At 41.6% G+C, this 27,537-nt stretch overlaps 1 protein-coding gene across 1 annotated transcript in view; it reads left to right on the top strand.

Moving 5' to 3' along the window:
• The first annotated feature begins 51 nt into the window (after positions 1-51).
• LOC102462398 (multidrug resistance-associated protein 1-like) overlaps positions 52-27,537 on the top strand; it is a 73,407-nt gene continuing 45,921 nt past the window's right edge. Inside the window, exons 1-9 of the mRNA XM_075909834.2 lie at positions 52-530; positions 6,037-6,098; positions 10,153-10,294; positions 14,051-14,208; positions 18,960-19,137; positions 21,539-21,793; positions 23,752-23,817; positions 24,852-24,989; positions 26,461-26,607. Coding sequence (XP_075765949.2) covers positions 459-530; positions 6,037-6,098; positions 10,153-10,294; positions 14,051-14,208; positions 18,960-19,137; positions 21,539-21,793; positions 23,752-23,817; positions 24,852-24,989; positions 26,461-26,607 — 1,218 coding nt within the window. The 5' untranslated portion in view covers positions 52-458. The remainder of the gene's footprint in view (positions 531-6,036; positions 6,099-10,152; positions 10,295-14,050; positions 14,209-18,959; positions 19,138-21,538; positions 21,794-23,751; positions 23,818-24,851; positions 24,990-26,460; positions 26,608-27,537) is intronic.

A 27,537-nucleotide genomic window follows, 5' to 3' on the forward strand; every position in this document is an offset into this window, starting at 1 on the left:
TTCCAGAGAGGCGGGGATAAGGCCCGTTGCAACACCGCACTTAGCTACAATTTCGGTGGGAACAAGTGGGATCAGTGCACGCCGTGACCTGCCCTATGCCTGCAGTTATTACTGTTCCCCGTGCTGCCTGCCGCACCTGGCTCTAGGCAGGTGCTCCCCGCTGCGAAGTCCCAGCGCTAGGCGGACCTTCCCTGGCAGAGGTCCTGGGGGGCTGGCTCGTCTCTAAGCTCCGGGCACACACGCACAGGCCAGGGTTTCTTTCTCCCGTGAGCCAGGCCTTCCCTCAGCCGCGCACAGAGACAGCGGCGACGCCCGTGCGCCGGGAGGTGGGAGGTGCCTGCGGGCCAGCCTCTCCCAGGCTCCCCCGGCAGCGGCTGCTCTTTGGCCGACAGCGCGTTAGCTGCTGCTGCTGCTGCCTTGCCCCGAGCCCGGGGGTACCCGCAGGGCGCGCTCGGATCATGCTGGCCGGGCTGCGCGGGAGAGGGGCCGCCGGCGGCTCCTACGAGCTCCTCCCTCCGCTCAGCCAGCAGGTAACCCGGCCCCTGCGTGCGGTGCGCTGCAAGTGTGGCGGGGCGCGCAGCGGGAGCCCCTGCGGGATGGGGCCGGGCCCCAGCACACGCCAACATGGGGGGGAAAGGGGCGAAGTCTTGAGGCTAAAACGCAGCGCTCGCTCCCTGCCCTGCGCACACCCTGGAAGGAGAGCCGCGCGGGGGCTGCCTGGGCTGTCCCTTCTCTGATCGCTCCGCAGGGTGGCAGCGGTGTTACGTACAAAGACCCGTCCCTCCCGCTCCCTGGCTCCTGCTAAAGTCACCTCATGGTTGGCTTGGTGGGGCTTGTTCGATGAGCTTTCCTCGCAGGAGATGCATGCGATCCTGGGGGGCAGGATCCCGGATTTCATGGACCGTTTTTTAAAAATGGAAACCTAGTTGTAATAAGAGACAACTGGGGAGGAGCGGTGTGTATGGAGGGAGTGTGTGTGATCTAAGAGTCCCTTCAAATGAGGCTCAGGTAAATATGATGGATTGGAAATCTGGAAAAAAGGGATTAGGACTGTGTTGGGGCCAAGTGCATACCCCTCTTTTTTTCTGGCAGTTGTTTATCCGAGGGGTGCCTTGTATTTCTTACTCCTTTCATTCTGCTAAATCCACTTACCTTTTTTGGGGGAGGTCTTAGAGCAGTGGTCCCCAATGCGGTGCCCGCAGGCGCCACGGTGCCCGCAGGCGCCATGACGCCCGCTGGGGCATTTAGGTGCACCCGCTGAATGATCTGGGCTGGCCTAGCCCCCGGGCGCGCGGCACGTGGGCGGCCACTGCCCCGGGCGCGCGGCCTGTGGGTGGTCCCGCCCCTGGACACCTGGCGTGTGAGCAGCCCCGCCCCCGGGTGCCCGGCAGCCCCAAAGGGTTGGGGACTACTGGTTTAGAGCATGTCTCCTCTCTTTATACCCTCATGGCCTAAAATACATGCTAGGAAGTTATTTTTATATGGGGCACCTTGCACTTTTGCATCCTCCACTCTGGTATTTCTCTCCTATTCTTCTGGCTGGTTTTTTTTCTTTTTCTTTTTAGGATTCTTCCTGTCTTGTGCATTTTCTTTCCCCTCTGCTACCTCCTCTTTTCCCTCTCCCTCAAGATAGGATTAAGGTAAAAAATTCCATGAAACCAAAGGTGAACTGATTTCTGAGTAAGAGAAACCAACAAGAGGATGCTCATTGAACCCCTCTCATCCTTTCTTTTTTGTCTGTGTAAGTGTAAACTGTTGGGGCAGAGATGGCCATATATTTGAAAAGTGCCTAATTCAGTGAGATCTGAGGTGATACTTGGATATAAAAAAAGAGTGTACACTTTTAGATTAGAATTATGGTATCCCGGCCTGAATGGTGCACATGTAAAAAGATTTGCAAGTAGTAGTTTGGGTCATATTAAGAAAGTGGTGTGAAATTAATGCATATGTTAATGCCTAAAATACTGTATATTATAATACATTACAATCATTTACATTTAATTTAAAAAATAAACAGTACTTGTTGGCTGCCAGATTGTAAAAAAAATCAAACAACTGACATGATGTAAATCACTGGATATGCACCTGCAACCAGAGTTTGTTGTAATGCAAACCAGCTTTTGGCAGCAGTAGCTTTTTCTTCACCGACAGACTATATTTTCCTTATTTCACTTTATCCATCTAGTTAAATTCAATAACAGTTCATTAAAAAAGTTAAGAAAGTGACTGAGAGCTGAAAATGCAAGAAGGCTTGTTTTCCCTCTTCCAGTCTTTGAATAAAAATTAGGTGCAGGAGGTTGAGATCTGTTGGCTCTAAAATCTTGATGAACATGGTCAATTCAATTCACTGACTGCAGATACTTGGATTGTTTAAGAAATCATTTACTTTTAAATGCAAAGCAAGTTTTGATGAACTTTGATTCACTTTTTTCTTATTTATCCAGCACATTTAAAGTAGTTTTATTTAACGACTGAAACATTTAAAATGGTGTTTTTATGCACTTCTGATTTAAAATTGAATTTCCAGTATAACACAAATTAGGGATGTTAAATATCGGTTAATTGAATAGTTGAATAATCTCATTACTTCTTATCAGTTAGTTGACTATTCTATAGTCCCCAGTGGCGGGGCCGACAGCCACTGCACTCCCTCCTCACTCTCAAAGAGCCCTCTGCCAGTCTGCTCTGATCCCTCTGCCTTGGGATGCGAGGCAGGATCTGGTCTGTGAGAGGAGCCTGTTTGAAAACCGGCTCCCCTCACAAAACAGCTGCCTATCACTGTGCTGCTGCCTCTGATAAAGAGACAGCGTCATAGCATGGCAGCAACCCATCTGGGGGCATGTCTGCGCTCCTGAACCCAGCGAAAGCCAGAACTGAGCCGGGCTGCCAGCTCACCCGGCTCCTACTACACTTTAAATGCAGAGTCACAGCTTGCATTACTCTTTCTGTAACTAAATTTAATTATTTTATGATTTGTAATAGTAAAAATTTAATTTTGCACTAAAATAACAGTTGAATAGGGGATTCAATGTTAATTTTGTTAGTAAATATTTTTATGAACTTGAATCATAATAGTTATGATTTTTTTTTCTGATGGAAAAACAAAAATAATTATTTAATCCAGCGTTTTTCAAAGTGGTCTGCGGACCACTCTGAGAAAGCTGATACCAGGCTGCTCTGGTTTGTTTACTTACCAGTTCCGTGGCCATGGAGCCTCGTGGCTCCTATTGGCTGCGATTCGCCATTTGCAGCCAAGGGGAGTTGCAGGAAGCAGAGGCCCATGTCATACTGCATCCCATGGCACCCCTTGGTTGCAAACAGTGAACCACGTCTTATGGAAGCCTTGAGGCTCTGTTACTGAATCCGGTAAGTAAACAAACTGGAGTTGCCTAGTAGCAGTTTTCTCAGAGTGGGTCCACAGGCCACATTGAGAATCATTGATTGAAACCTTTCACCCAGCATATTCCAGTGTAAAAAGTAGTGCATTCAGCTAATTTAAGTGGGAGGATTGTTTATACAAAATTTGGTATCTGTAGGTAATCTCGAAGTATGACTTTATTTTGCACAAACAAATCCACAAAAAAACCCCTAACTCTTCAAAATAAATGGTAGATGTTACGGATGTTCGAGTTCAGGTAATCGAATAGTTGTGTAACCACATAAAATCTTTTCAGTTACACGAATATTCGATAATCTCTGGCGGTGGGGCTGGAAGCCAGTGTGTTTTCGGCCCTGCTCCCAGGAAGCCCTCTACCACGCAGTGCTGCTGCCTCTGTATTAGAAGTAGCAGCGTGGGGTGACAGGCGGGAGCCGGTTCATGAACGGAGCCACTTTAAAACCCAGCACCCTGGACAGAGAAGGGATACAGACTCTGGGAAAGGATTTGGTAGGGAGGGGGACTCAGGAGAGAATTTGGGATGCAGGTTGCAGGAAGGAGTTGCGGCATGCAGGGGGGTGCGGAGTGCAGGATCTGGGAGTGGTGGTGAGGAGGGGGCGTGGGGTGCAGACTAAGAGGGAATGTGGGTGTAGGAGTGGGTTCTAAGCTGGGACAGGTGATTGGGATATGGGAAGAAGTGTGAGTGGTGAGCCCAGGAGGGAGTTTGGGTGCAGAAGGGGGGGGGGGGGGTTCATATTGGGGCAGGAGTTTGGAATGGGGGGAGCAGGCTCCAGACAGCACTTACCTCGTGAGGCTCCCCAGAAGCAGCAACATGTACATCAGATCCTAGGGATGGCCAGGCAGCTCTGTGCAGTGCACACTACCTCTGGTTGCAGACACCACCCCTGCAGCTCCCATTAGCTATGGGTTGCAAGTAAATATTTTAGCAGGCTGGCCAGCTGCCCAGCTCAGTCCTCATTCACACTGGGTCTGGGACCTAGCCCCGTTGCGGCTCTGCATTTAAAGTGTATTAGGAGCCTAGCGGGCAGGTAGCCTGGCTCAGTTCCGGCTTATGCCAGGTCTGGGAGCTCAGCCCCCTCACCTCTCTCAGGGGCTGCTCCCAGTGCGCACCATTGCTTTATATCAGAGGCAGCCAGTTCACAAGGGGAGCTGGTTTTAAAACTGGCTCTGCTCACAAATCAGCTCTTGCCTGGCACCCCGTATTGCTGCCTCTGATACAGCGGCAGTAGCGTGGAGGGGCAGAGGGCTCCTTGGGTGTGGGTCCAGAGTGCACTGGCTGCCAGCCCCATCCCAGGAACTTATAGAATAGTCGAGTAACCAATAAGAATTCATGAGCTTAATCAACTATCCAATTAACCGATATCTTACATCCCTAGTAGGGAACCTACCAGACCCATGCCAACTGGGTTTAACGGCCCAGTCAGTGCTGATTGGAACCGCCTGGGTCCCTTTTCAATCCGATGTTACGATCAAAAAGTGAACACCAGGCAACCCTGTCCAGGAATACTAATTTACCTTTATAGATTTTATCAATTTAAGGAGGGCATCTTCATTTGATAGTTACATGTAGGAAGATATTTTTTCATATTAAAAAAGGTGACCTTCATTCTTGGAGTAACATCAATCTTTTGGTTTTGCTTGAAAGAACAGTGATTTTTGAGACTACATAGTTCTTTAGAGTACTGGCATTATCATGTCAATGCAAAATGGGTTTTTGAAAGCCATATCAGAGATCTGGAAGTGCAATTCTAATTAGAAATCAGTGAACAAGGCATCAAAATTTCTTAGGCAGCTTTGAAAATTTGAGCCATAAAACACATTATATTGTATTCCTCATGACTAAAGGCAGGCCTGAATTAAAATCCATCTTTAAGTGTGAGCAGTTTATTTTCCCTGATAGTTGGCTAAATAGTTATGTAACAATTTTTATTTTAAAAAATGTGGAGGTAGCTTTTCTTATGCTGAGTGTGATTCACTGTTGCTAAATGTTTAGATCAATGCGAAGTGACAAAAAATACTGTTGTGTTATTTTATATCAACTTTCTTATGGAGGAGAGTTTTGTTCATTTAATCAGGTAACCTTAAACTACTCTCTCATTCCACGTGTCTTCTGTATTAAAGAGAGAACAAGAAATAGATGTGCCACTTGATCAGGGCAGCCTGTGAGTATAGGCCGACTCGGCCGTCGCCTAGGGCGCCGCCTTCAACGGGGCGCCCGGGGCACCCCATGATGATGTCATGTCATTGATGGCCGTGTAGGCACAGGGCGCCAATCGTGTGTTCTGCCTGGGGCACCAGCTGCCAAAGCCCGCCTCAGGCTGCCCCTGCACTTGATCATTATGAACAAATAATCATTGTAACAAATTCTAGCATTCAGGTCCAGATTTTCTTTGTTACCTAGAAAATATAGGTTGTCACTAGAATATTAAATATGAAACAAATTAATTTTCATTACTACTTTGTGTACTGGACTCAGAGTTTATTCTCTGAAATATATACATTTAATTCAAACTAACATTGATCCAGGGGAGAATGGATCTCTTAATGCTTCAATTCCTAAGAAAAAATGTGAAGTACAAGCTCATATTCGTTTGGCCTTCAAATAACACAAATTGTGTTTGGTTTATTTTTTTTAATAGAAATGCAGTCCTGAAGAAAATGCTTCCTTCTTCAGTAAGGTAACATATTCCTGGTATAACAGGTGAGAATTTATTTGTTAATGCTTATTATCAATTGATTGAAGGCACAAGTCATACATACATTCTAGTCCTTTGTGTAGTCTTGCATTGTATTCCAGAATGAGAGTGCTATTAAAATAGTGTTCTAAAGCCAGAGTTGACAGTTACTACAGGTCACTTCTTAACAACTATTTCCTAATTTACTGGTCCTGTAGTTCTAAGCACATAGTAATGTTTTAAGGTTGTCCCCTTCTTATTAATAATAAACAGATGTTTAGCACTTCAACTAACAATTATAAAGTGTTCTAAGCCAGTGGGAGCTATGCACACAATTCCCTTCTTTAGAAAATAGACGTGTAGTTTCTTTGGTGTGTGTGGCAGTAAAATATTTTGGTGTGACTTACAGGGAGTTAGCCAAGCACCTCTGTTAATCAGTTACATGACTAATTTCCTAGGCATTACTCTCTGTTTGTTCTCCCCTTTCCTGCATGTGTCATTCTAAACAAGTGATTTAAAAAATCCTTCTCTTTCTTAAACATAGCGTGCCTTCATATGATCTGAAAGCTCAGCTACTTCAGATTGGGCTGCCTACTGTCATTTAACGTTCAGCAGGATATTTTAAGCAACTTCACATATTCTGTCTCCTGATTATTACTCATTCTTAGCACTCCTTTTACATCATGTGCTTTGTTTGGAAATGTGGTCAGTCAAAATGAACAGTAAACCATGCCAGTGTATAGTGTAAACCTATCGGCCTGAGAGAAATAATAATAAAGTCAGTATATAAGTAACAATTACTTTTTGCTTTCTTCTGCATTATTTTCTTATAGTATTTTTAAACTTTGGTATCTGATTCTTTTTGCTTAGCCTAATTTCAAGGTTTTACAATATATATATATATATATAGTGAAAATCTAACTTAGTTGAAATTAATGGGAGTTGTGTCATTGATTTCAGTGGAGCCAGAATTTAATCCATGGTCTTTAATATTGCAAGTTAAAGTTTCCAGTTATTGCACAATTTATGTAAAATGTAGAACTCATCACTTTTATCATAGACATGATTGACTTATGAATATTACATTCACTTTCAAAAATAGAAAGGACCAAATTTTGTTTAAGGTTTTTGATTTTTTTTTGTCTGTCTCTGTAAAAATTAATGATGGAAAAGATTATCCATGTGATCTGGGTACACACACACATCTCCTTGAGGAAGCTTCTTATGATTTCTATTAAATTAATAGTGCACAACTTGTCACAATCAATATTACTTAAACTCTAACTGTATGTCTACACTGCATGCTTATTTCAGAATAAGCTATTTCGGAACGCCGAAATAGCTTATTTTGAAATAACGTCTACATAGCAAATGCCCATCAAAGTAGCACTGAGCTATTTCAAAATAGAGTATTCACATTCATTGGATGCTGAATCGCATTTAAGGTCACCCAGAAGCGCTTCAGGCAGGGCATCAGGAGAGCACTCATTTGCTGGAGCTGCTTACTGAGACTAGCTGTGGCTCGAGCTTAAATGTACAGCTGTGTCCAGGCTCCCTCTCTTTTGCCTACCTCCTTGAGGGACAGCAAATCCATTCCACTGCCTGTTCTGGTTACCCTTGCGGACACCACAGCAGTCCAGCCATGGAGCCGGACCTCCTGCTGTAGTTATTGCAAGTTGCCCTTGTGGCTCTACAGGAGGAGGACTCCCAGCTCATAGTGGTTGTTGAAGTCATGGTAGTGGACATCTATATTCATTACAATTTGCATTTTTGCTGTGGTGCTAGGAGTTCCTTTGCCAGACATAAAGAAGTGCTCTGTATGGCTTGAAAGCTTGTTTCTCTTGCTAACAGAAATCTGGTGTGTAACCCTTCTGCTGGATAGGTCCGGCAGCAACCAGGGGTGCTGAAGCCGAAGGGGAAACTGAATCTGCCATTACAGCTGTAGGAGAGCTCTGGGGGCTCACATTAGTTACTACTGCACCCGATGGAGTTAAATTACCCTGTTGCAAAATATCTATTCTATTTCTTAAAGCCATAAACAACTGCGCATATTAATGTTCATGCCATTTACCCATTCGCTGACAAAACAGGAGTAATTGGAGGATCGTGTTATAATTGATTGATCCTTCTGGTGGCCACCTTTCCTGGTCCTCTAGCTGATATTGAGGCCAGTCTACTGTACAGAACCTTTTCAGTTTACTTTTAGTCATGGGATCTGATCCAAACACTTTCCAGTTCACTAGAATGCATTCTAACCATGCCTGTTGCCTGCCCCATAACCTCAGGAGACACTGGGCGTCCCCAGGTCTTAACAGGCGAAAGTCCACCCCACTTGACTGTTCCTACCTTATCCACGGGACCGGTTCCGCACTGTCGCCTGCAACTGCTTCTCCACTATTTGAGCACGTTGCACCGTTGTGCCCTCCGGGGTCGATCAAACTGTGTCTTCGCCGAGGCCCCCGATAAAGTCACCGGTGCGCGCTGGGCGTCGGTCGTTGCCACAATCCATTGACCACTGGGAGGGGTCCGGGCAAGGCTAAATTTCAGCCTCGAGTCCCATCTGGGTCGCCAAGAACTGTTGCCGGCACACAGTGCCCGAGTGGGGCAACAGCTGGGTTCGTTGCCCAGTGTGCGCGCTCCAATAAACACACCGGTGTGGAGAAGCAAAAAAAAGTTTATTTGAACACTCAAATAGGTGCCAAGAGACTAGATCTCAGATCAAGCACACCAACGTAAGCAGTTTTCCCTCCTTATATACCCAGGTTGTTTACTTGCAGGAACATAGTGAACTGTAGCAAGGTTCCCATGCTGGCACATGTTCCTCCTCCTCCCCCTCTACAGAAACACATCTGAATTCTTCTTCTATACCACTGATAGTAACTAGGCAACCTCAAGGTCTGTCTGTCTTGCTGTTCCCAGCTGTTAGCGAGCTAGAGAAAAGTTATGCCTGGGGGGGAGGAAGGGGCAGAAGGGGGAGAGGGGGGTGCTTGGGCCTAGAGCGGGGGGGCTTCATCGATCCTTGTGATCTTCCACTCCCCCGAGTTACCTAGGATCATGCCCAGTGACCCCAACATAGATGCTCCGTATTTTGAAATAAAGCTATTTCTAAATAAGCTGCACAATTGACATAGCTCAATTTGCACAGCTTATTTCGAGTTAAACCCTGCATTGTTGACGTATCCCAGTAGACCTGTGCAGTGACATCTGATTGTTTCATATCTGTTGGTTTCAAAACATTTGGAAATTTTTCAAAAAGTTAATTGACTTAGACATCATCATTCAGTTTTGCAGATTTTCCCCATTTGGTTGCTCTGCCTCCTGTCAAGTTAGTCATACTCCCAAAAGCATACAGATTCCTTTCAATGTTATTGTGTTTTCCTGGGTTTGGGGTGATTACCAGAGACTTCTGATCATTTATTTACACCTGTTTCAGCTCTTCTGTGGCTAACAGCAAAGGAGATAATATGGCCCAAAATTTAAACAAATCAAGTTCTATGGTAGAGCAGTTGACTTATACAAAAACTCAGATTCTGATGCTTGTTCCTCAGTTCCCTGGTTTAAGGATAAGTCACGGAAGAGTGGAATCCTATTACAGTAGGCTTTTTAATCAGCTGGTCAGGAGCGCTTAGCATTTTGATATCAGGAGTGCCGAACAGTTGGATGCCGGACTATCGGAGTTTTACTGTATAAAGAAAAACTCATTTTTCCCCCCTGCAGGTCCATGTATTAAGTGGATAGTTACTAACCAGCTTTGCTGTTGAAATAACTAGAATTTATTCTTCTTAACTTCATAGCTACATGTGGATGCCAAAGTGCAGGTTTTCATTGAAGGTGTTCATACCTGGGGATTTTGGTTTGGGCCCTTATCTACATAACTATAATTTCAGTATAGTCAAATTGACTATAAGTGGATTCCACAAATTTGTATGATATATTATACATGCTGTTTGTTATTGTGAATGTAGAGTTTATTTATAAGTATTGTAGTATGTATATAAAGCTTCTCAGTTAGGATTCCTGTTTGATTTGACTGCTTTGTGTTTCTTGTAATAGTTCACTTGTCAAAGTGTTTCCTTACAGAATAATAACTTTAGGCTACAAGAAACCATTGGAAAGAGAGGACCTTTTTGAATTGAATGAAAGTGACTCTCCATATATTGTATGTCCCAACTTTGAAAAGCATTGGAGGAAGGAACTTTTAAAGGCAAGAAAAGGTTTAAAGGTAATGATGATAGCAATAAATAACATCACTAATCGTCATCTTTCTCTAAATTTACATTAGGCATTCTTGTCAAAAGTTAATTTCATTCTTGTAATGATTTAAATCAGATTTCTTCTCAGCAACCATAGATTTCCATACAATCTGCTCATCCTTTAATGGTGTACTAATTCAGCATACATGCTAAAAATGCTTTACTGTATATGTTTACATTACATTAGCAATGGTAATGAGTCTTGCTCTAAGCTAGGCATTTTCAACATGTGGTCTGTGGATCCCAGGAGATCTGAGAAAGATGACTCTGAAAATAAAGTTTCAGGTCCCAGAAAAACATTTGGTTTTTCTGATCTATTAGAAATATGTGAGTTCCCTCACTAACAGATCAAAACCCAGAAATGATGTCATTACTATAGATGTCTACAGTTCAGCGCCTTCTCTCATGCTGTGTCAAATGCCATGCTGAGCATATGCAACATTTATAGTTGGATTGTTTTCAATCTAAGACTTCTATGGTAGGAGTCTGTATGGACAACAGGTTGAATACCCATTGCAAGTGCTGGTGTCTGGAGATGCAAAGTGTATTTTATAGGGATGTCAACATGTAGACGACTACATGATTAAACGATAAGCCTGGGGTTATCCGTTAATCTTGTTGAATACACACACTCCCCACTATCCTTGTGACTATCGAATAGTCATGTAACCACTAAAATTCCATGTGGTTACATGATTATTCAATTACACACTATATAACTTTTTAGTTTGGAAAAAAGAAGATTAAGGGGGGACATGATAGCGGTTTTCAAATATCTAAAAGGGTGTCACAAGGAGGAAGGCGAAAATTTGTTCCTCTTGGTTTCTGAGGACAGGACAAGGAGTAATGGGCTTAAAGTGCAGCAGGGGAAGTTTAGATTGGACATTAGGAAAAAATTCCTAACTGTCAGGGTGGTCAAATATTGGAATAAATTGCCAAGGGAGGTGGTGGAATCTCCCTGTCTGGAGATATTTAAGAACAGGTTAGATAGACATCTGTCAGGGATGGTGTAGACGGAGCTTGATCCTGCCTTGAGGGCGGGGGGCTGGACTCGATGACCTCTTGAGGTCCCTTCCAGTCCTATTATTCTATGATTCTATGATTCTATGATAACATCCCTAGTATTACAACCATTAGGTTCAGTAGTGTAATCAAGGCTTCAGTATAATGTTTTAATGAAATTTCCTAGGTTGTTTTATGGTAGGTTGTTTGCATTTTTAAATTTATTTTTGAAATTTTAAATTATGGATTATTTTAATCTTTTTGGCTAGACACTGTAGGAATGCTATAACCTTAGTAAGTCTATATGAGGAGTCTCTACCCTGAAAGTCTTAGGCAAAACTGCACTGCTCGTTATGAATAAGGCTAGCTCTTATTTCAAGTAGTATACCCGTTGCACCAGTCATTGAAATTTTTTTTATTGAACTGTAAATTTAACCATAAATATATCTATGGCATTGGCCTTTCTTAGTTAAGCAGTTGTCTAGACGATCATAAATTTGTCAGAGCAAAACCAAAGCACTTCTCAGAAAGGGCTATTACCTGCCTTATATCGAGCTCTTACTCCCCTGCTCTCTCTTTTGGGTACTCAGGAAGTAAGGCTATGTCTACACTAGCCCCCGCGCTTGATTTGCATCTTCCTGGCCAGTCGCCATTTTTGAAATTTACAAGTCCGGACTAACTGCCCGCGTCTACATGCAGCAAGGACCTGGTATTTTTGAATTAAAGCCCTAAATCGAACTATCTGTTATTCCTCCTGCAAGGAGGTTTAACAGTTCAATTTAGGGGCTTTAATTCGAAATACCGGGTCCCTGCCACTTGTAAATTTCAAATATGGCGACCGGCTGGGAAGATGCAAATTAAGCGCGGGATATTTAAATCCCGGGCTTGATTTGCAACTACAAATGCCTACATTAGCCTCCCTAGTTCGAACTAAGGTTCCTTAGAGTATGTCTACACTAGCCCCCAACTTTACCCTTCCATGGGCTCAGGGCTAACACTCCTTCCTTGTGGAATCAGGGCTGTGTGTGTTCGTAGGACCTTTTTCCAGTGCAAGAGCTTTAAACAGTAATATCCGTACTTTGTATTTATTAACAATTAATGAACAGAATACATATGCAAAGTATACAATGCTCACCACTCCCAATAAAGGAGACAAACTTTTTCTTGGTGGCAAATCAAGGTTAGATCATCTGGGAATTCTGGCTTCTGCAAGATATGTTCTGCAGGGTATTGAGATCTGGCAGCGGTGACCTTGGCTTTGCCCCAAAGTTAGATTTGAAAGGATTTCCTGTTGGACCCCCAGTTTATGTAGTTTAAACTAGGGTCCTACTTTGCTATAATATTAACCTATCATTTTAAACTAAAGCAGAGGTTATCAAACTTCAGTGCACTGTGATTCCCTTCTGACAACAAAAGTCACTACACAACCCCAGAAGAGGGCACTAAAGCTGAGTCCACCTAATTCCCACTGCACCAGGTGGGGGAACCCAATGCCTGAGCTCCACTGCTTTCAGCTGGGAAGGGTTCAGAACCAAAGCCAAAGCTCAAGGGTTTCATTCCTAACCAGGGGGCCTGTAATCTGAGTCTTACTGGTTAGGGCTGAATTCCTTACGCTTCAGTGGCCCTCGACAGTGGTACTTGGTCTTCAAACTAGATAACCAGCAATTCTGAACCCGCCCTGGTAACCCATTAAGTTGGGGCACCACCTACATTGAGGTCCTGACACACAGTTTGAGAACCACTGAACTAAAGTACTAAATCAGTTGCTTTTCATCCATTATGAAACAATTATTTAAACAATCCTAGCCTATTACAAGATCATTATTTAACCAGTCAACCCCCCATCCCAAATATTGTGAAATTAGTTATGCAACAAGCAGAAACAATTAGACATGATACAGATAAACAATAGAGAAGTGTGGGATCATAAACACAAAACAATAGAGAAGTATAGATTTCACAATCACAATTATTGATAACCTTCTGTCTCGCAAGAAACACCTTAACAAACAAAATTTTCTGTGAGCATCGTAAGATCTGCTTCTTTATTTGGTGATGGTGAGTACTACTAGGACAGGAGTGCCTTCTTAACATCCAAATATTGAACTGTTTGGTGCAATTTAGATGGAGTATGAGGATGTCACTATATGCTGCTTAAACGCATGGCTGTTATTTTTACTGTAGGAATAAGACTTCAGACTTTACAGGGCCATTTCATTTTTAAAAGCTGCCTTTCTAAGTCCAACTGATTTGTGGAGAGTATCTCTCCCCTCCCCCTCTGCTAGCTTCCACGAGTAAATGTGTGACTACTGACATTTTCAGCAGTTACATGTTCACCTAAACAAATGCATTTTAATATCCCTGCTACATAGTCTGAATTCCTTTTATATGGAGATATTTCCACCTTCCTCCTTATTGAGTTGGAAGAAGTATGTGCAGTCCACACACCTACTGGGTGTGGTGTATTGTTCCATGTAGTAAGTGGGGAGACTGAGAGTGTGAGTGTGCTCTATTGCCTTAGCTTGAGAGCCAGTTGGATTTTAGTTCTGGCTTTAGAAGATTATGCACTGAGCTCCAAGTTCTGTTCTGCCTGTGGCCATTACATATGCTTCACAGCATCAAAAGTATGCCCTTTATTTCAAGTTGATACTCTTTGTTGATGCTCTGCATTTTATGTTAAAATATTTGTCTTAATTGTGTATTTCTCTTGTGTAAATTGACAGGCTCCTCATGACAAAGGGGTGATATCAGAGAAAGCAAGTTTTCAGAAACCATCTCTGCTTTATCCTTTATGGCAGACATTTCGATTTTTATTGATTAAAGTGGCCATTCTGAAAGTTGCATCTGATATTCTAGCCTTCATTGGCCCACAGATAATGAAGTAAGTTTTTTTTAAATGCCCTACACTTTTTGTTCAGGGTTTGCAAAAATAATAAAGCTAAATGATTCCCAATATGCTGAAATTTAGTTCTGCTAACACTGCTATTAGAACAAAGGTCTCTGATATACGACATGTTATACATTTTTAAAAGATTTTTGAGGAATTAAACAAACTTCCTCTAAGGATGTTTAATGCCATTTTGTGACCAAACGAAAACAAGAGATACTTCTGATATTTATAGGCTGAGATGTTAGGTCTGTAGGTCCCCTGCCTACATTTTGTCCATTCGGATTCTTTGTGTGGTTGCAAGACCTTTTGTTTTACCATTGCCCGTGGTTGCCAGGTTCTGCTGGTTTCTGTCTGCATAGTTTTTTCCCCCTACTGATATTACTAAAGTGACACTCGAATAAAGCAAGGGCACATGATATGAGATGTGTGCTGATTTCACACATTAATTGTGAGAGCCACACACTCTCTCTGTATCAAATCAGTGTGCTGATACGGTTCAATCAGCACACCCTGCAAATTCTAGCTTCTCAAGTATAGTTAGCAAAACTTCCCTATTCTGGAATATTGTCTTGGTTTCAACAGTCTTGTGGCCCACCGAGATGAAGAAGGGCAAACCATTCACTAGCCTAGGTTGCCTATCACAGTTCTAGAAATGCAAATATTGACAGTTCCAGTTTGACAGTTCTGGCTTGAATTTATAATTTCCCTCATGCATATTTTCTTAAATATGTGTCTGTTTTTTACATCTGTAGAACTAAATAAATAGTATTATATCAATACCACCAATTAGGGATTTCCTTCCTGCCTTGCATTAAGTTAATATCCTAGTACAGAAACTAACACGGTGAAAATATGTGGATTAATTATGAATGCTAGTGATGGCAGTTCTCTTTGTGGTGTTACACAGCTGAATGTGTTGACACTCAGATCCATGTTGTTATTGATATTGAATTGTCAGATGTTTTTACTGCATTAAAGAAAACAATGAAATATTAACAATTGTGTGTGTGTGTATGTGGGGGGGGGGGAAGCTTGAGTTACAAGAGTTCGTATTATCCCCTTCCTTACTGTGGGAAGAGGAAGAAAGTTCATACTGTACGTAGAAACTTAACACGTCATGTATCAAAAGAAGGCTCATGAGCCTTTCCCGAAAAAAGTGTGTCACAAAAGATCTTCACTCTGAAGTAGATTTCAGGTTGGCTGCATAAGCAGCCCCCATACGACAAGCAGTTACATGATAACCACTAACCCATGGACAATACTTTATTCTGTAGCATGATTTACCTAAAGTGCTTCCTAATAACATATTTTCTCAAGAGAAGAATATATTTTTAAAATTTCATAATGTGGGTAATGCCCCCAGTCATTCTGTGAAGACATTGGTAACGTAAAAAAAAATGCTTGAAGTGAAAATGCTGTTGATGTCATGGAACTGATAAGGAGTGATCTAAGAATACTGAGATGTAGTAATTTTATGAACACTATAAGCAACCTGGGCAGTTACTGTGCAACTAGGGTGGATTTATTTGAATTTCTGAATGTCAGTATTGATTTAACTTGTATTGGAGGAGGTGGAGTGTTTAAGGATGTCATGGGGCAGACTCACCGCCATGGCGCCTCCTGCCAGTAGCACTGGAAATTAACACTTATCTGCCTGCTGGATGCTTCCCTCTGGCTGGTATCTCCCTGTGTCCTCACTCCGTGCTTCCGTTCCAGACCAACATTGCTCTTGGACCACCGTGTCCTCTTTAGGACACTGCCCTCCAGCAGTGACCACTACAGTTGCCTCCCATCTCCCTTATGGGGGTGGGGGAATAGTGTTTATCGGCAGTCCTATGTCTCTGCACTTTGGGGATCTCCCCTCTCAAGGAATCTCCGATTCCCCTATACCCACTTTTCCTCAGTGATCCACTACCAGTCTTCTTCTAGCCCCTGCCACAGGGGCAAACTACAGTCGAAAATGGCCACTCATCATTGGCAAGGGGGTGTGGACCTGCTGCCTCTTTTTAGCCTGGATGTCTTCCTGAAGCCCTAGTACACTCAGGCCTTGCCTCCAGTCCAGCAGCCAGGTAGTGTGGCCAAGCCAGAGCTCCCCGGTCCTGCCTGCCTCTTCCCAGCACTGCTGTGTCTCAGGAAACCTCCAGCCTCCCTGACAGCCAGGTCCTTCCTGTTTCCCAGCTAGAGCAAGAGTGTCTCTCTGTCTGCAGGACTGGGTTTTACTATTAAAGGATCCCTTCACAATGTGTCTGTAATGTTAAAATTCCACTAGGTCTCTGCATGAAGGCCACACAGTGGCTGCCCAGACTAAAACATCCAGGCACATACTTGAAAGACAATGGGCAATTTGTTACATTCAAGAATCCTGTGTTCTATTTCCAAGAAGTTGCAAATTAGTTACAAAATACTTATTTGGAGAAGAAATGAGAGATTAATTGCCAGGAGCTCCCAAGGACAGACAGGTTGAAACAGAGGCATTGTCTATCCTTAAAAGTTTAAAGTGCTTTAAACTGAAAGTGTGGCTATGGCATGAGTGCTACTCTATGGAAGCTACCTCCACATGGTTCCTAGCACTGTAGCTCGATTCACACTGGTGCTTCACAGCCCTGTAACTTGCTTTGTGGGGAGGAGCGTATATTTATTTAAGACCTCTGAGCAAGCCAGAAAGTTACAGCGCTGTAAAGTGCCAGTGTAGACTTAGCCAGAGAGAGACTATGAAGAGCAGTCTGAAAGATTTGGACCTGTCTCCAGACCTGAGAGGGAGTTAGTTTCCCAAGAAACTGGGATGTGGCATGGGGGAGAAGAAAGGGAGCTTGTCTTGTCTTGTCTTGTTAGTCTAGAAGCTGTGACAAATGTAAAGGAAGCCCAACAGCCCACCAGTGTACTTAAGAATTTCAAAATTTAGAAACTGGTTGCCAGGTGTCCGGTATTGATCCACTCCAGTATTTTTGCCTCCTGTTCGGTAAAAAAAAAAAATTCAGAAAATACCAGACGCCTAAAATGTCCGGTATTTTCTGTTTTTTTTTCCCTTCCAGGAGGCGAAAATACCGGACACCTGGCAACCCTATGGACACACCCAGAAACCGCCCCCCACCCTGTGTCCCCCTGCCAGGCTCCCTCCCCCACCTCCCCACCTGGTTCCGCAGGGGCTTGTCTTGTGGCTGGAATACAAAAACAAGATGGCTGCCGGCAAAAAAGCCTCCTCTTAAAAGGGCCATGCTGATTTTATTTTATTTTATTTTATTTTATTTTATTTTATTTTATTTTATTTTTGCTTAATTGCTGTCGGTCCTTTTTTTCTCTCTCTCTCTCTTCTCAACAACTTTGGTCTCCCCCCCCCCTTTTTTTTTCTCAACAGAATTTTTTCCCGATATTTTTTTTTTGCAAGGGGCGGGGGGGTATTGGTATTTTTGGTTAAACTATCTGGCAACCTTAAAATTGAATCAAGAGCTAAAACAAAAGAGAGACCAAGCTGATTGAAGGGTAATATTCAGACTAACTCAAAGGGTACATATTAAGTGTTAGTGTAAATTTGGATTTATGAGTCTGAACTTCTATTTTTTTGTTGCTTAGATGTAGGTTTTTCTTGTTTGATGAAGCAGCTGACCAAAAAAGAGGAGGAAGTGATTTTATCTTTTATGGGAATGTGTAAGCCAACCATGCGAATGAGGCATTAATCAGAGAATTTATTAACACAAATGATTAGTGTTAACCTTTAGACTGTTGCTGCTCTCACTCCAAGCTATTGAAAAGTTTTTGCTAAAAGTAAACCTGGCTAAGATGCATATCTCCAGTTGTCTGAAAAAAAAATGTTAGAATGACGATGTCGGCTACTTTACATTTGTATTACATGTATTAGTCATTAGTAGTAGCTTGTTACTATCCTGAAAATAAAACATATAATTTTAACTTTTGTTTTTTTATTTTCTTCTATTTGGCAAGTACTGACTTTTTGTTCTATATTTCTAACAAATAAAAAAGGTAGACTTTTTAAAAAACACCCTGTAGTTGTGCTCCATTACCAGTGAAATCATCGGAAACATCCCTCTCTGGGTATGTTTCACTGCATTTCTTTTTTGAGAGAGGAATGCAAATGCAGCTGAGCAAAATTGCAAATGAAGTACGGATTCGAATTTCCCGCGCTTCATTTGCATAATTGCGTCTAGGCGCTATTTCGAAATACCCTATTTCGAAAAAAGAAATGCAGTCTAGACACGGTTATTTTGAAAGGAAACTCTTCTTTCGAAATTACCCTTAAACCTCATTTTATAAGGAGCAAGGGTAATTTTGAAAGAAGGTTTTCTTCCGAAATAATCGCATCTACACAGCGTTTCTTTTTTTGAAATAGGGTATTTCGAAATAGCGTCTGGAAGCGATTATGCAAATGAAGTCCTGGAAATTCAAATCCGTGCTTCATTTGCAGTTTCGCTCAGCTGCATTTGCATTCCTCTCTCGAAAGAGGAATGCAGTGTAGTCATACCCTCCGTGAATACCATTCGAGAATTGTTTCAAAGCCAACAAAGTAGAGCACAGATGAATGCTCTTCCATCCCACCACCACTTTGAATATCCTGGTTCTTCACTGTCTTGCGTGTGTGGTTTTTTTTGTTTTTGTTTTTTGCTGATGCAAAGTGGATGTAATTACAATACAGATTATAAATGTATCAGTTTTACTGAGCCCTTTTGCCAAATGCATTTTGTTGATTAATACACAGATTTTAAATATTTGAATTCCTTCATTTTCAGGGAAATGATAACTCTGTTTGAAAATCGCTCTGATTTATACTGGAACCGGTACGGCTATGCCATTGCTCTTCTTGTTGTGGTTGTTTTGCAGTCACTTGTCCATCAGTTATACCAACGTTTCAATATGCTCACCTCTGTCAAAATTAAGACAGCTGTTGTTGCCCTGATATACAAAAAGGTACTGCTTCTTCTGATGTTACCCCTTCAGTTACCCCTTCAGCTCCAAAATGGCAAATGTCTTAGTTTTAAAAAATATAAGAAATGCTACAAAAACTAGGAATGTCAACATATAGTTGACTATATGATTAACTGATAAGCCTAGGCTTATTGCTTCATCTTGTCAACTACATGCATTTGTCCCCCTTGTATCAGAGGCAGCAAGGGGGAGGGAAGCAGGTGCCAGTGCTGGGGAGAGCTGGCTTAAAAGCTGGTTCCGCCCATCACCAGCTCCACGCTGCAACCTCCCCCCCACCCTGTGCTGCTACCCGTGTCTGAGTTTTTAAACTGGCTCCCCTAAGGGTATGTCTACACTACCCCGCTAGTTCGAACTAGCGGGGTAATGTATGCATACCGCACTTGCTAATGAAGCCCGGGATTTGAATTTCCCGGGCTTCATTAGCATAAGCGGGGAGCCGCCATTTTTAAATCCCCGCTGCTTCGAACCCCGTGTAGCGCGGCTACACGGGGCTCGAACTAGGTAGTTCGGACTAGGGTCCTATTCCGAACTACCGTTACTCCTCGTGAAACGAGGTGTACCGGTAGTTCGGAATAGGCACCCTAGTCCGAACTACCTGGTTCGAGCCCCGTGTAGCCGCGCTACACGGGGTTCGAAGCAGCGGGGATTTAAAAATGGCGGCTCCCCGCTTATGCTAATGAAGCCCGGGAAATTCAAATCCCGGGCTTCATTAGCAAGTGCGGTATGCATACATTACCCTCCTAGTTCGAACTAGGAGGGTAGTGTAGACATACCCTAACAGATTGGCTCTCTCTGCCACACTGTACTACTGCCTCTGATACAGAGCGTAGGGTGGCAGGAGAGCTCCTTGGGAGTGGGGCAAGGAGACCACTGGCTGCTGGCCCCGCCCCCAAGAACTATTCAATAGTCGTGTAACTGTTTAAGATTTCATGCGGTTACACAACTATGCAATTATCCAATAGCTAACATCCCTACCAAAAACAAAGATGTTGTAGGTTATTGAAAATGCTAATCAAGATGTCTGAACAATCACTGGAGAACTATCAGTAGCCATAGTTAAAATTGCATTTTTCCATTTCATTGGTTTCATCCTATAAGTACATCTTAATGGGGGAAGTTCTGCATCAGTGCAGAAAATTCATGGAGATACAAGGTCTGCCAGGGCATTGCAGTATGTACAAGTTTAGGAACTTTTGTGTGGTGGTGTTTTTGTTGTTGTTTTTTTTTTTAATAACTTTCACCAGGTGTTTTAGGTGAAACATTCTGCAGGTATGTGCACAGCTAATACCAGATTTAATAAAATGTGCAATGGGCCCTATCTCATTCAGCTCAACGGAGCTTAGATACAACAATGCTCAAGAACTATGCTGGTCTACAAGATATTTGCTATACTGTACTGCAGTAGTTCCCAACCTTTTGGGGTTGCCGGGCGCCTGGGGGCGGGGCTGCTCATGCATGCGCGGGGCTTCTTGAAGCACGGGGCCCGGGGCGGCCGCCCTGCTCACCCTGCCCTATATCCGCCACTGAAGGTATGGATTCTGCACCCGGCATAGGGTTCAGCATTCCCCCAGGAGTAATACAGCTCAGTTTACATTTAGGCTACGTTTACACAGCTTCCCTCTTCTGCAAAAGCCTATGCAAATGAAGCATGGATTTGCTGCACTTCATTTTCATAATTAAGTAGGAGCTGCTTTGTGCAAGAGGTTTTTGTGCCAAAAGGCGCCATCTATACAGCGCCTTTTTACGCAAAAAACCCCTCTTGTGCAAGAGCTGTTTTCCTTAAAAAATGAGGAAGAATGGCTCTTGGACAAGAGGGGGGGTTTGCACAAAAAGGCGCTGTGGACATGGTGCCCTCTGTGCAAAAACCTCTTGCGCAAAAATGGCTCCTAATTATGCAAATGAAGCGCAGCAATATGCTAATCTGCATTTCATTTGCATAGGCTTTTACGGAAGAGGGAAGCTGTGTAGAAATAGCCTTACTGTGCACACTCTGAAGGATGGAAGGGCTGAAACAATTCATTGTATTTATTTTATTTGTCCAAAAGACAATCTCCTCCTTCAGGTGACTCAGAGAAGTGGCAAACATTACATAAGATTAGGTGCTGCATCCCAAGGCAACCTGTATCTGTCTTCCTGGATTCCTGCACTGGGAGCATTCTCTTTTAGCCCCATGTAGAGCTTGCAATACCTCTTTACCTCACGCTGGCCCCTTTAGCTGATATTCAAGGACCAGAATGGTACTGGGAATCTCATCCACCGAGTACAGTTTAGCTGTTATTTTATTATGCCTAAAACAGGTCTTTGAAAAACCTTCAAAATAAACACGTATTCAAGAAAGATATTTCACTTAGTAACCATACACTTTGGTTTGCTGTTGTTGCAGGCTTTAAGCTTAGCTAATTCTTCACGAAGAAAATATACAACAGGTGAAATTGTTAACTTGATGTCAGCAGATGCCCAACAACTTATGGAACTGACTGTCAACCTCAATCTTCTATGGTCAGCACCATTTCAGATCCTGATGGCAATTGTCTTTCTCTGGCAAGAACTGGGCCCATCAGTGCTAGCAGGTGTTGCAGTGCTCATTTTGGTTATACCTATAAATGCTTTTGTTGCTGCAAAAGTAAAACAGCTGAGGGTAAGAAGTCTAAATGGAAATGCTGCAAAAAAATGTGGTGCTGTAGAGAAGAGCTGATTTTTAAGCACAAATGTACTGTAAGCATAAAGTAACTTAAGTCACATCTTTCTTTTGGTGGAGGGGAAGCTTAACTGAAGTAAGGAATGCTTTCTTTTGGTGCCTAATCTAACAATATTAGGATCACTAAACTTTGAAAACAACAATAAAGTGAAGAGATGTTGTCTATGTAGAGGTGTTATATGCTTAACTTTACACGAGTCATCCTATTGAACTCACAGTTTCCAGATTTGGGGCAATAGTTAGGATTCCTAGTTTTAGGTTAAAACTGACTGAAGTACCAACAAAATAGTAAGGTGTGTTCTTTAGGCCTAATTACAAGAGAAGCTATTTGTGTTCTCCAGCATACTGTTTCCACTTGCTTATGCAATGAGGACCCTGGACCTTTGAAGAGGCCTTTGTGAGGTCTGGTGTATGTGTCTGTGAAAATAGTGTCACAGAAGCTTCACCAGATGGAAGGGGGTCTGAGTGAGAGTCTTATACAGAAGTTTCCCTCACTGTACGGATCTTGTTAGTGATGTGAGGGGAGAAGGAGAAAGATGATGGAGGTGATCTGGACCGCTTTTTGCAACTGGTAGTTTTTTTGCCTGAGTGTCCTAATCAACAGAGAGCTGATAGTCAGTGAAACTGACAAGCATGTTTTCATTGTGCAAGTTGAGCAAAGTGCACAAATTAAACGCAGCATAACTAGTAAGGAGAGAGGATTTTTTAAAATCATCTTTTAATAATCAAAGATGTTATCAGCAACAGAGGAAAGGAAATTAAAGGAAATTCTTTTTCTTTTTCAAAAATGTATTTTTAACCCAAGAATTGCTTCCCATCTCACAAATCAGACTGGGACAAATTATATTTGCTTTTGTCACAGAAATAGTTTCATCATTTTGGGAGAGATTTACCTACCACCTACTCACTTGCTAAGTGAGTAGGACTGGATTCCTTATGAGTGATTATTAATGTTACATCAATTTGCAAGTGGGTACTGCTTCAACGGGGGGGGCAGGGAGGCATAATATATTCAAGAGTTTAAGGATACGTCTAGGCTACATGCCTCTGTCGCCAGAGGCATGTAGATTAGGCTACCAGACATAGGAAAATGAAGCAGCGATTTAAATAATCGCCGCTTCATTTAAATTTACATGGCTGCCACGCTGAGCCGACAAACAGCTGATCAGCTGTTTGTCGGCTCAGCGCGATAGTCTGGACGCGCGGGTGGCGACATCAGAGGTATTTGTCGACCACCCAGGTATGCCTCCTGGGATGAGGTATACCTGGGTGGTCGACAAATACCTTTGATGTTGACACTCACGCGTCTAGACTGTCGCGCTGAGCCGACAAACAGCTGATCAGCTGTTTGTCGGCTCAGCGCGGCAGCCCTGTAAATTTAAATGAAGCGGCGATTATTTAAATTGCCGCTTCATTTTCCTGTGTCTGTTAGCCTAATCTACATGCCTCTGTCGCCAGAGGCATGTAGTCTAGACGTACCCTAGGGAATCAACATCTCCATAGTTAGACGCTTAAGCATTTTTAACATTAATCTATTTTATAATTCTAGAACACTGGGAACTGAAACTCTAATTAGGAACCTTTTAATTAGAATCTAAGAAATGCAGTTATTACTATCATCATGCTACAAGAAGTATTGCAAAAAATCAAGATTTTTTTTTAAAGAGAAAGGGCTATTAGAAAGGATGTGCCAACCTCTTTATATGATTGGGTATAATACATATCAGTTAGCAAATGTGAAGTACATTTAACAATGTAACATGTACAGTACAAATCTATTTTTTCCAAAGGAGTCAATAATAGAGCAGTAGCTGGGTTCAGTGTTTGAAGTACACAGGTGTATTTGAATCTCTGTTATAATTTTAAAAAAATTGTAAGCATTGTTCTTTTTTAACTAGAAAAACCAAATGAAGAATACAGATCAACGAATAAAACTACTAAATGAAATCTTGCATGGAATAAAGGTAATACAAGCAGCTAATGAGTTTCATTGTTCTACCTAATAAAAAAGAGAGACTGTGTTATTCAGAAAACTAGAGTTGTCGCTGAACCTTTCAGATGATAATACAGGAAAGAAGAATTGAGGGAAAATATGCTTTGTTATATAGCTACTTAAAGTGGATTTTAAAGTATTATTAAAATAAGAGATCTGATTATAAAATATAGATTACCCATCTTTTTTATCATGTTCTGTTTTATTTTTAATGAGCAATTTGTCATTAGCTGTTTGAAAGTAATCACTAAAACTTCCTCTCCCTTCTTTAAAGAACAAAAATGAGTTTTTCTATTTGTCTTTTATGCTTCTTTAAATTTTTAAATATAGCTAGTATTTCAAATTATTCACAGTTTATTCTACATTTTTCTGGGTTTCTATCTGCAGGCATTGGTGCTACTATAAAATGAATGTAATATTTTCTTTAAGTTGTTACTCTTGTTTGTAAGTAAGGTGGTGAATATTTTCATCATGAAAATTCTAGTGTGATGGACTAGCACCTAGTTGTCAATACAAAGCCTGATATCGCTCCTTCCTTGAACATTTTGTGTTCTCTTCATTAATAATACCATCAGTACTATCTTATATAGTATCTTTCATGTAGATGGATTGCAAGAATTTCTTTCCAGGTTCTATGGTCATAATTGCTTCCATAAAACTACTCCAGTAGCTAAAGGGCTTGGTCCTACTTGTAATTCTTCCATCTGGAATTATGGACTATAGTAAAGGATGTTTTCAGGTGTCCTGAGGAGTCCTTTGGCCATACATTAAATTTACTTCCTAATTAAATAACAATATTGTCTTGCTACACAATAGCATTCTGCATAACAAATTTGATTTTGGAGAAATTATCCATTGGAGAAAAAAAACAAGTGTTTTGATATTTACAGTTTTGTTTTGTTCAGCATCTGCAGGTGTATTTTTGGAATTTAAATTAGTTTTTAACATTCAAAATCACTGCTGTTGATTTGCTGTGGTGTAATTTTTTGTTTTGTTTGTGTTTAGATTCTTAAACTTTATGCCTGGGAACCTTCTTATCAGAAGAAGGTTGTGGAAATTCGAGAACATGAAATAAATGTTCTGAAGTCATCTGGGTACCTGACAACTTTCTCCATGCTAACTTTAACCTGTATTCCTTTTATGGTGAGTAACTTAAAAATATCCATTTATGGAGCTAGCTATCACACTCATCTATCTCTGGAGTATCAGAGAGCCTCACAAACCTTAATGAATTTATCACCACAATGTTCCTGTGAGATTGGAAAGTATTATTATAAAACCATTTTACACAGGAAATAGAGAGGTCGTGGCTTGCCTCAGGTCATACAGGAAATCTGTGACAGAGCCAGGAATGAAATCCAAATCTATTGAGTCTAGTTCAGTGTCTTATTCAGAAAACTCTTCTGTAATATAAATAGTCACACATTCTTCTTCCTTGTGCTAAGTAAGCATCTAGATGCTAAGTAAGCATCTAAGATAAGTTTGCTTTTTTCCATGCTCAGATTTTAATAAGGAAACAAGATTGGAATAGAGGGGCAGAGGGAAAGAGGCATAGATTCTAGTTCTTCTGACAAACTGAAGTAGAGAAGTATGTTTTTCCCCTTTTTATCATCTTTAACAAAACATAAGCCATTTAAAATATACCCATTCTATGTGAAATGTCTACGTTAGTTAATGTGACTTTCAGAGCACCCAGGCAAAACAATTAATTGGTCATATATATGGCTCAACTTCATTGTCTTCAGTGACTAACCATTTACAGCAGCAGGAAATTTGGCCTTTATTGGAATTTCAGATGTGTTTAGGAATGTAGTAAAACCTAGTTGCTCTCTCTGCCGATTCATTAAAATAAAAACAGTTCATGGAAAGCATTCAGTTTTGACTCTTCCTGTGGAAAAAACTGTAAAAATTTCATAGTTGCCAATTTCCGATTTTAACACTTTTGAAACCAAAAAGTCCTTTTCTTTAGTTCACAATGACTTTTCATTTTGAAATTCCATCTAAATATAGTAAATTAAATTAAAAAATGAAAATCATTAGAATTGAAACAAAATGTTTCATATGTGCTAAATGGAGTTTTTCCTCAGACTGTCATTTCATAGCTATTTGAGGTTGATTTTTTTGTCCCAAATCAGAACCAAAAATCAGTTTCCTGCCCAGTTCTAAAAGAAGCACATTCATTTGTTGGTGTGAGTGGGAATGCAATTGCAAATGACAGTGCCAATATACTGGAAAACAAGCAGTGACTTTTGTGTGGAACATGGGAATACAAATGCCAGTCAACAAATGGAGACTTTTGAGACTTTCACATAGACCGTACACATGAAATCCAATGGGAATATTATCTGTGTACAGACTTAATTATGAAATGGAATTTTATACCACAAGGTATAAGAGCTTGTATTTTATCTAAAGACAGAAGCTTTAGTCAAAGCATGTTAGTTTTAATTTATGGATAGTAGCAGATTATTTCAGTTTGCATTAAGCTATAGTCAACATCCAGCTCTTAATTGCTCTCATCATACTTTTGTAGCAAGAAGTGAAACTAGGCAGAATGGATAAGTAATGGAAAAATAATCATCTCATCTCCTTCCTGCCCCTTTTATTTTTCAAGGTCTCTTTGGCTACATTTGGAGTCTATTTTCTGCTGGATGAAGCAAATGTCCTCACTGCAACTAAAGTTTTTACATCAATCTCTTTGTTTAATATTTTGCGATTACCTTTGTTTGATTTGCCAACAGTGATCTCAGCTATAGCCCAGGTAAAACCTACACCAAATGTGAATAGATACCAGAAAAGAATGGCATTTATGGCTCTTTATTAATCTCTGGTGTCATCTGGGTTAATCTATTTTTAGATGAAGGTTAAGCCACCTGATTATTTCTAGTTTTATTTTGTTGATGTTCTCATGTCTTTGAGGGGTGGAGGAGGCACTGGCGTGGGAGAGGGTTTCAGAGTCTATATTGTCTTTTTGGCTGTGTCTAGACTGCATCCCTTTTCCGTAAAAGGGATGCAAATTAGACACATCGCAATTGCAAATGAAGGGGGGATTTAAATCCCCCCGTTTCATTTGCATAAAAATGGCTGCCGCTTTTTTCCATCTCGGAGCTTTGCCGGAAAAAAGCGCCAGTCTAGACACGGATCTTTTGGAAAATAAAGCCTTTTCCGAAAGATCCCTTATTCCTTATTTTAAGAGGAATAAGGGATCTTTCGGAAAAGGCTTTATTTTCCAAAAGATCCGTGTCTAGACTGGCGCTTTTTTCCGGCAAAGCTCCGAGCCGGGATAAAGCGGCAGCCATTTTTATGCAAATGAAGCGGGGGGGGGGGGGATTTAAATCCCCGCTTCATTTGCAATTGCGATGTGTCTAATTTGCATCCCTTTTACGGAAAAGGGATGCAGTCTAGACACAGCCTTTGAGTATATTAACATATTATAAGGAATGACCAGCAGATGGCATGAATACTGTTCCTATTTCTATTTGTGCTCTATCTCCTGTTTCTTACTCTTGCTCAGTTTCTTGTAGATAAGGTGCTAAAGCCATTTTAAGCAGATTCCCTCTCCATCTTGCTGTCAGACATGGGTAACAAACTATGCTGAATCAAAACTCAGCCCTGCCTGGGATTTGGCTTTATTAACCTGGAAATTAGCATTAGCATCACAAAATTCCACTCACTCCCCCCAACATGGCTG

This window comes from Pelodiscus sinensis, chromosome 1 (assembly GCF_052426305.1).
Source record: "Pelodiscus sinensis isolate ZL-2025 chromosome 1, ASM5242630v1, whole genome shotgun sequence".
Lineage (NCBI taxonomy): Eukaryota > Metazoa > Chordata > Testudines > Trionychidae > Pelodiscus > Pelodiscus sinensis.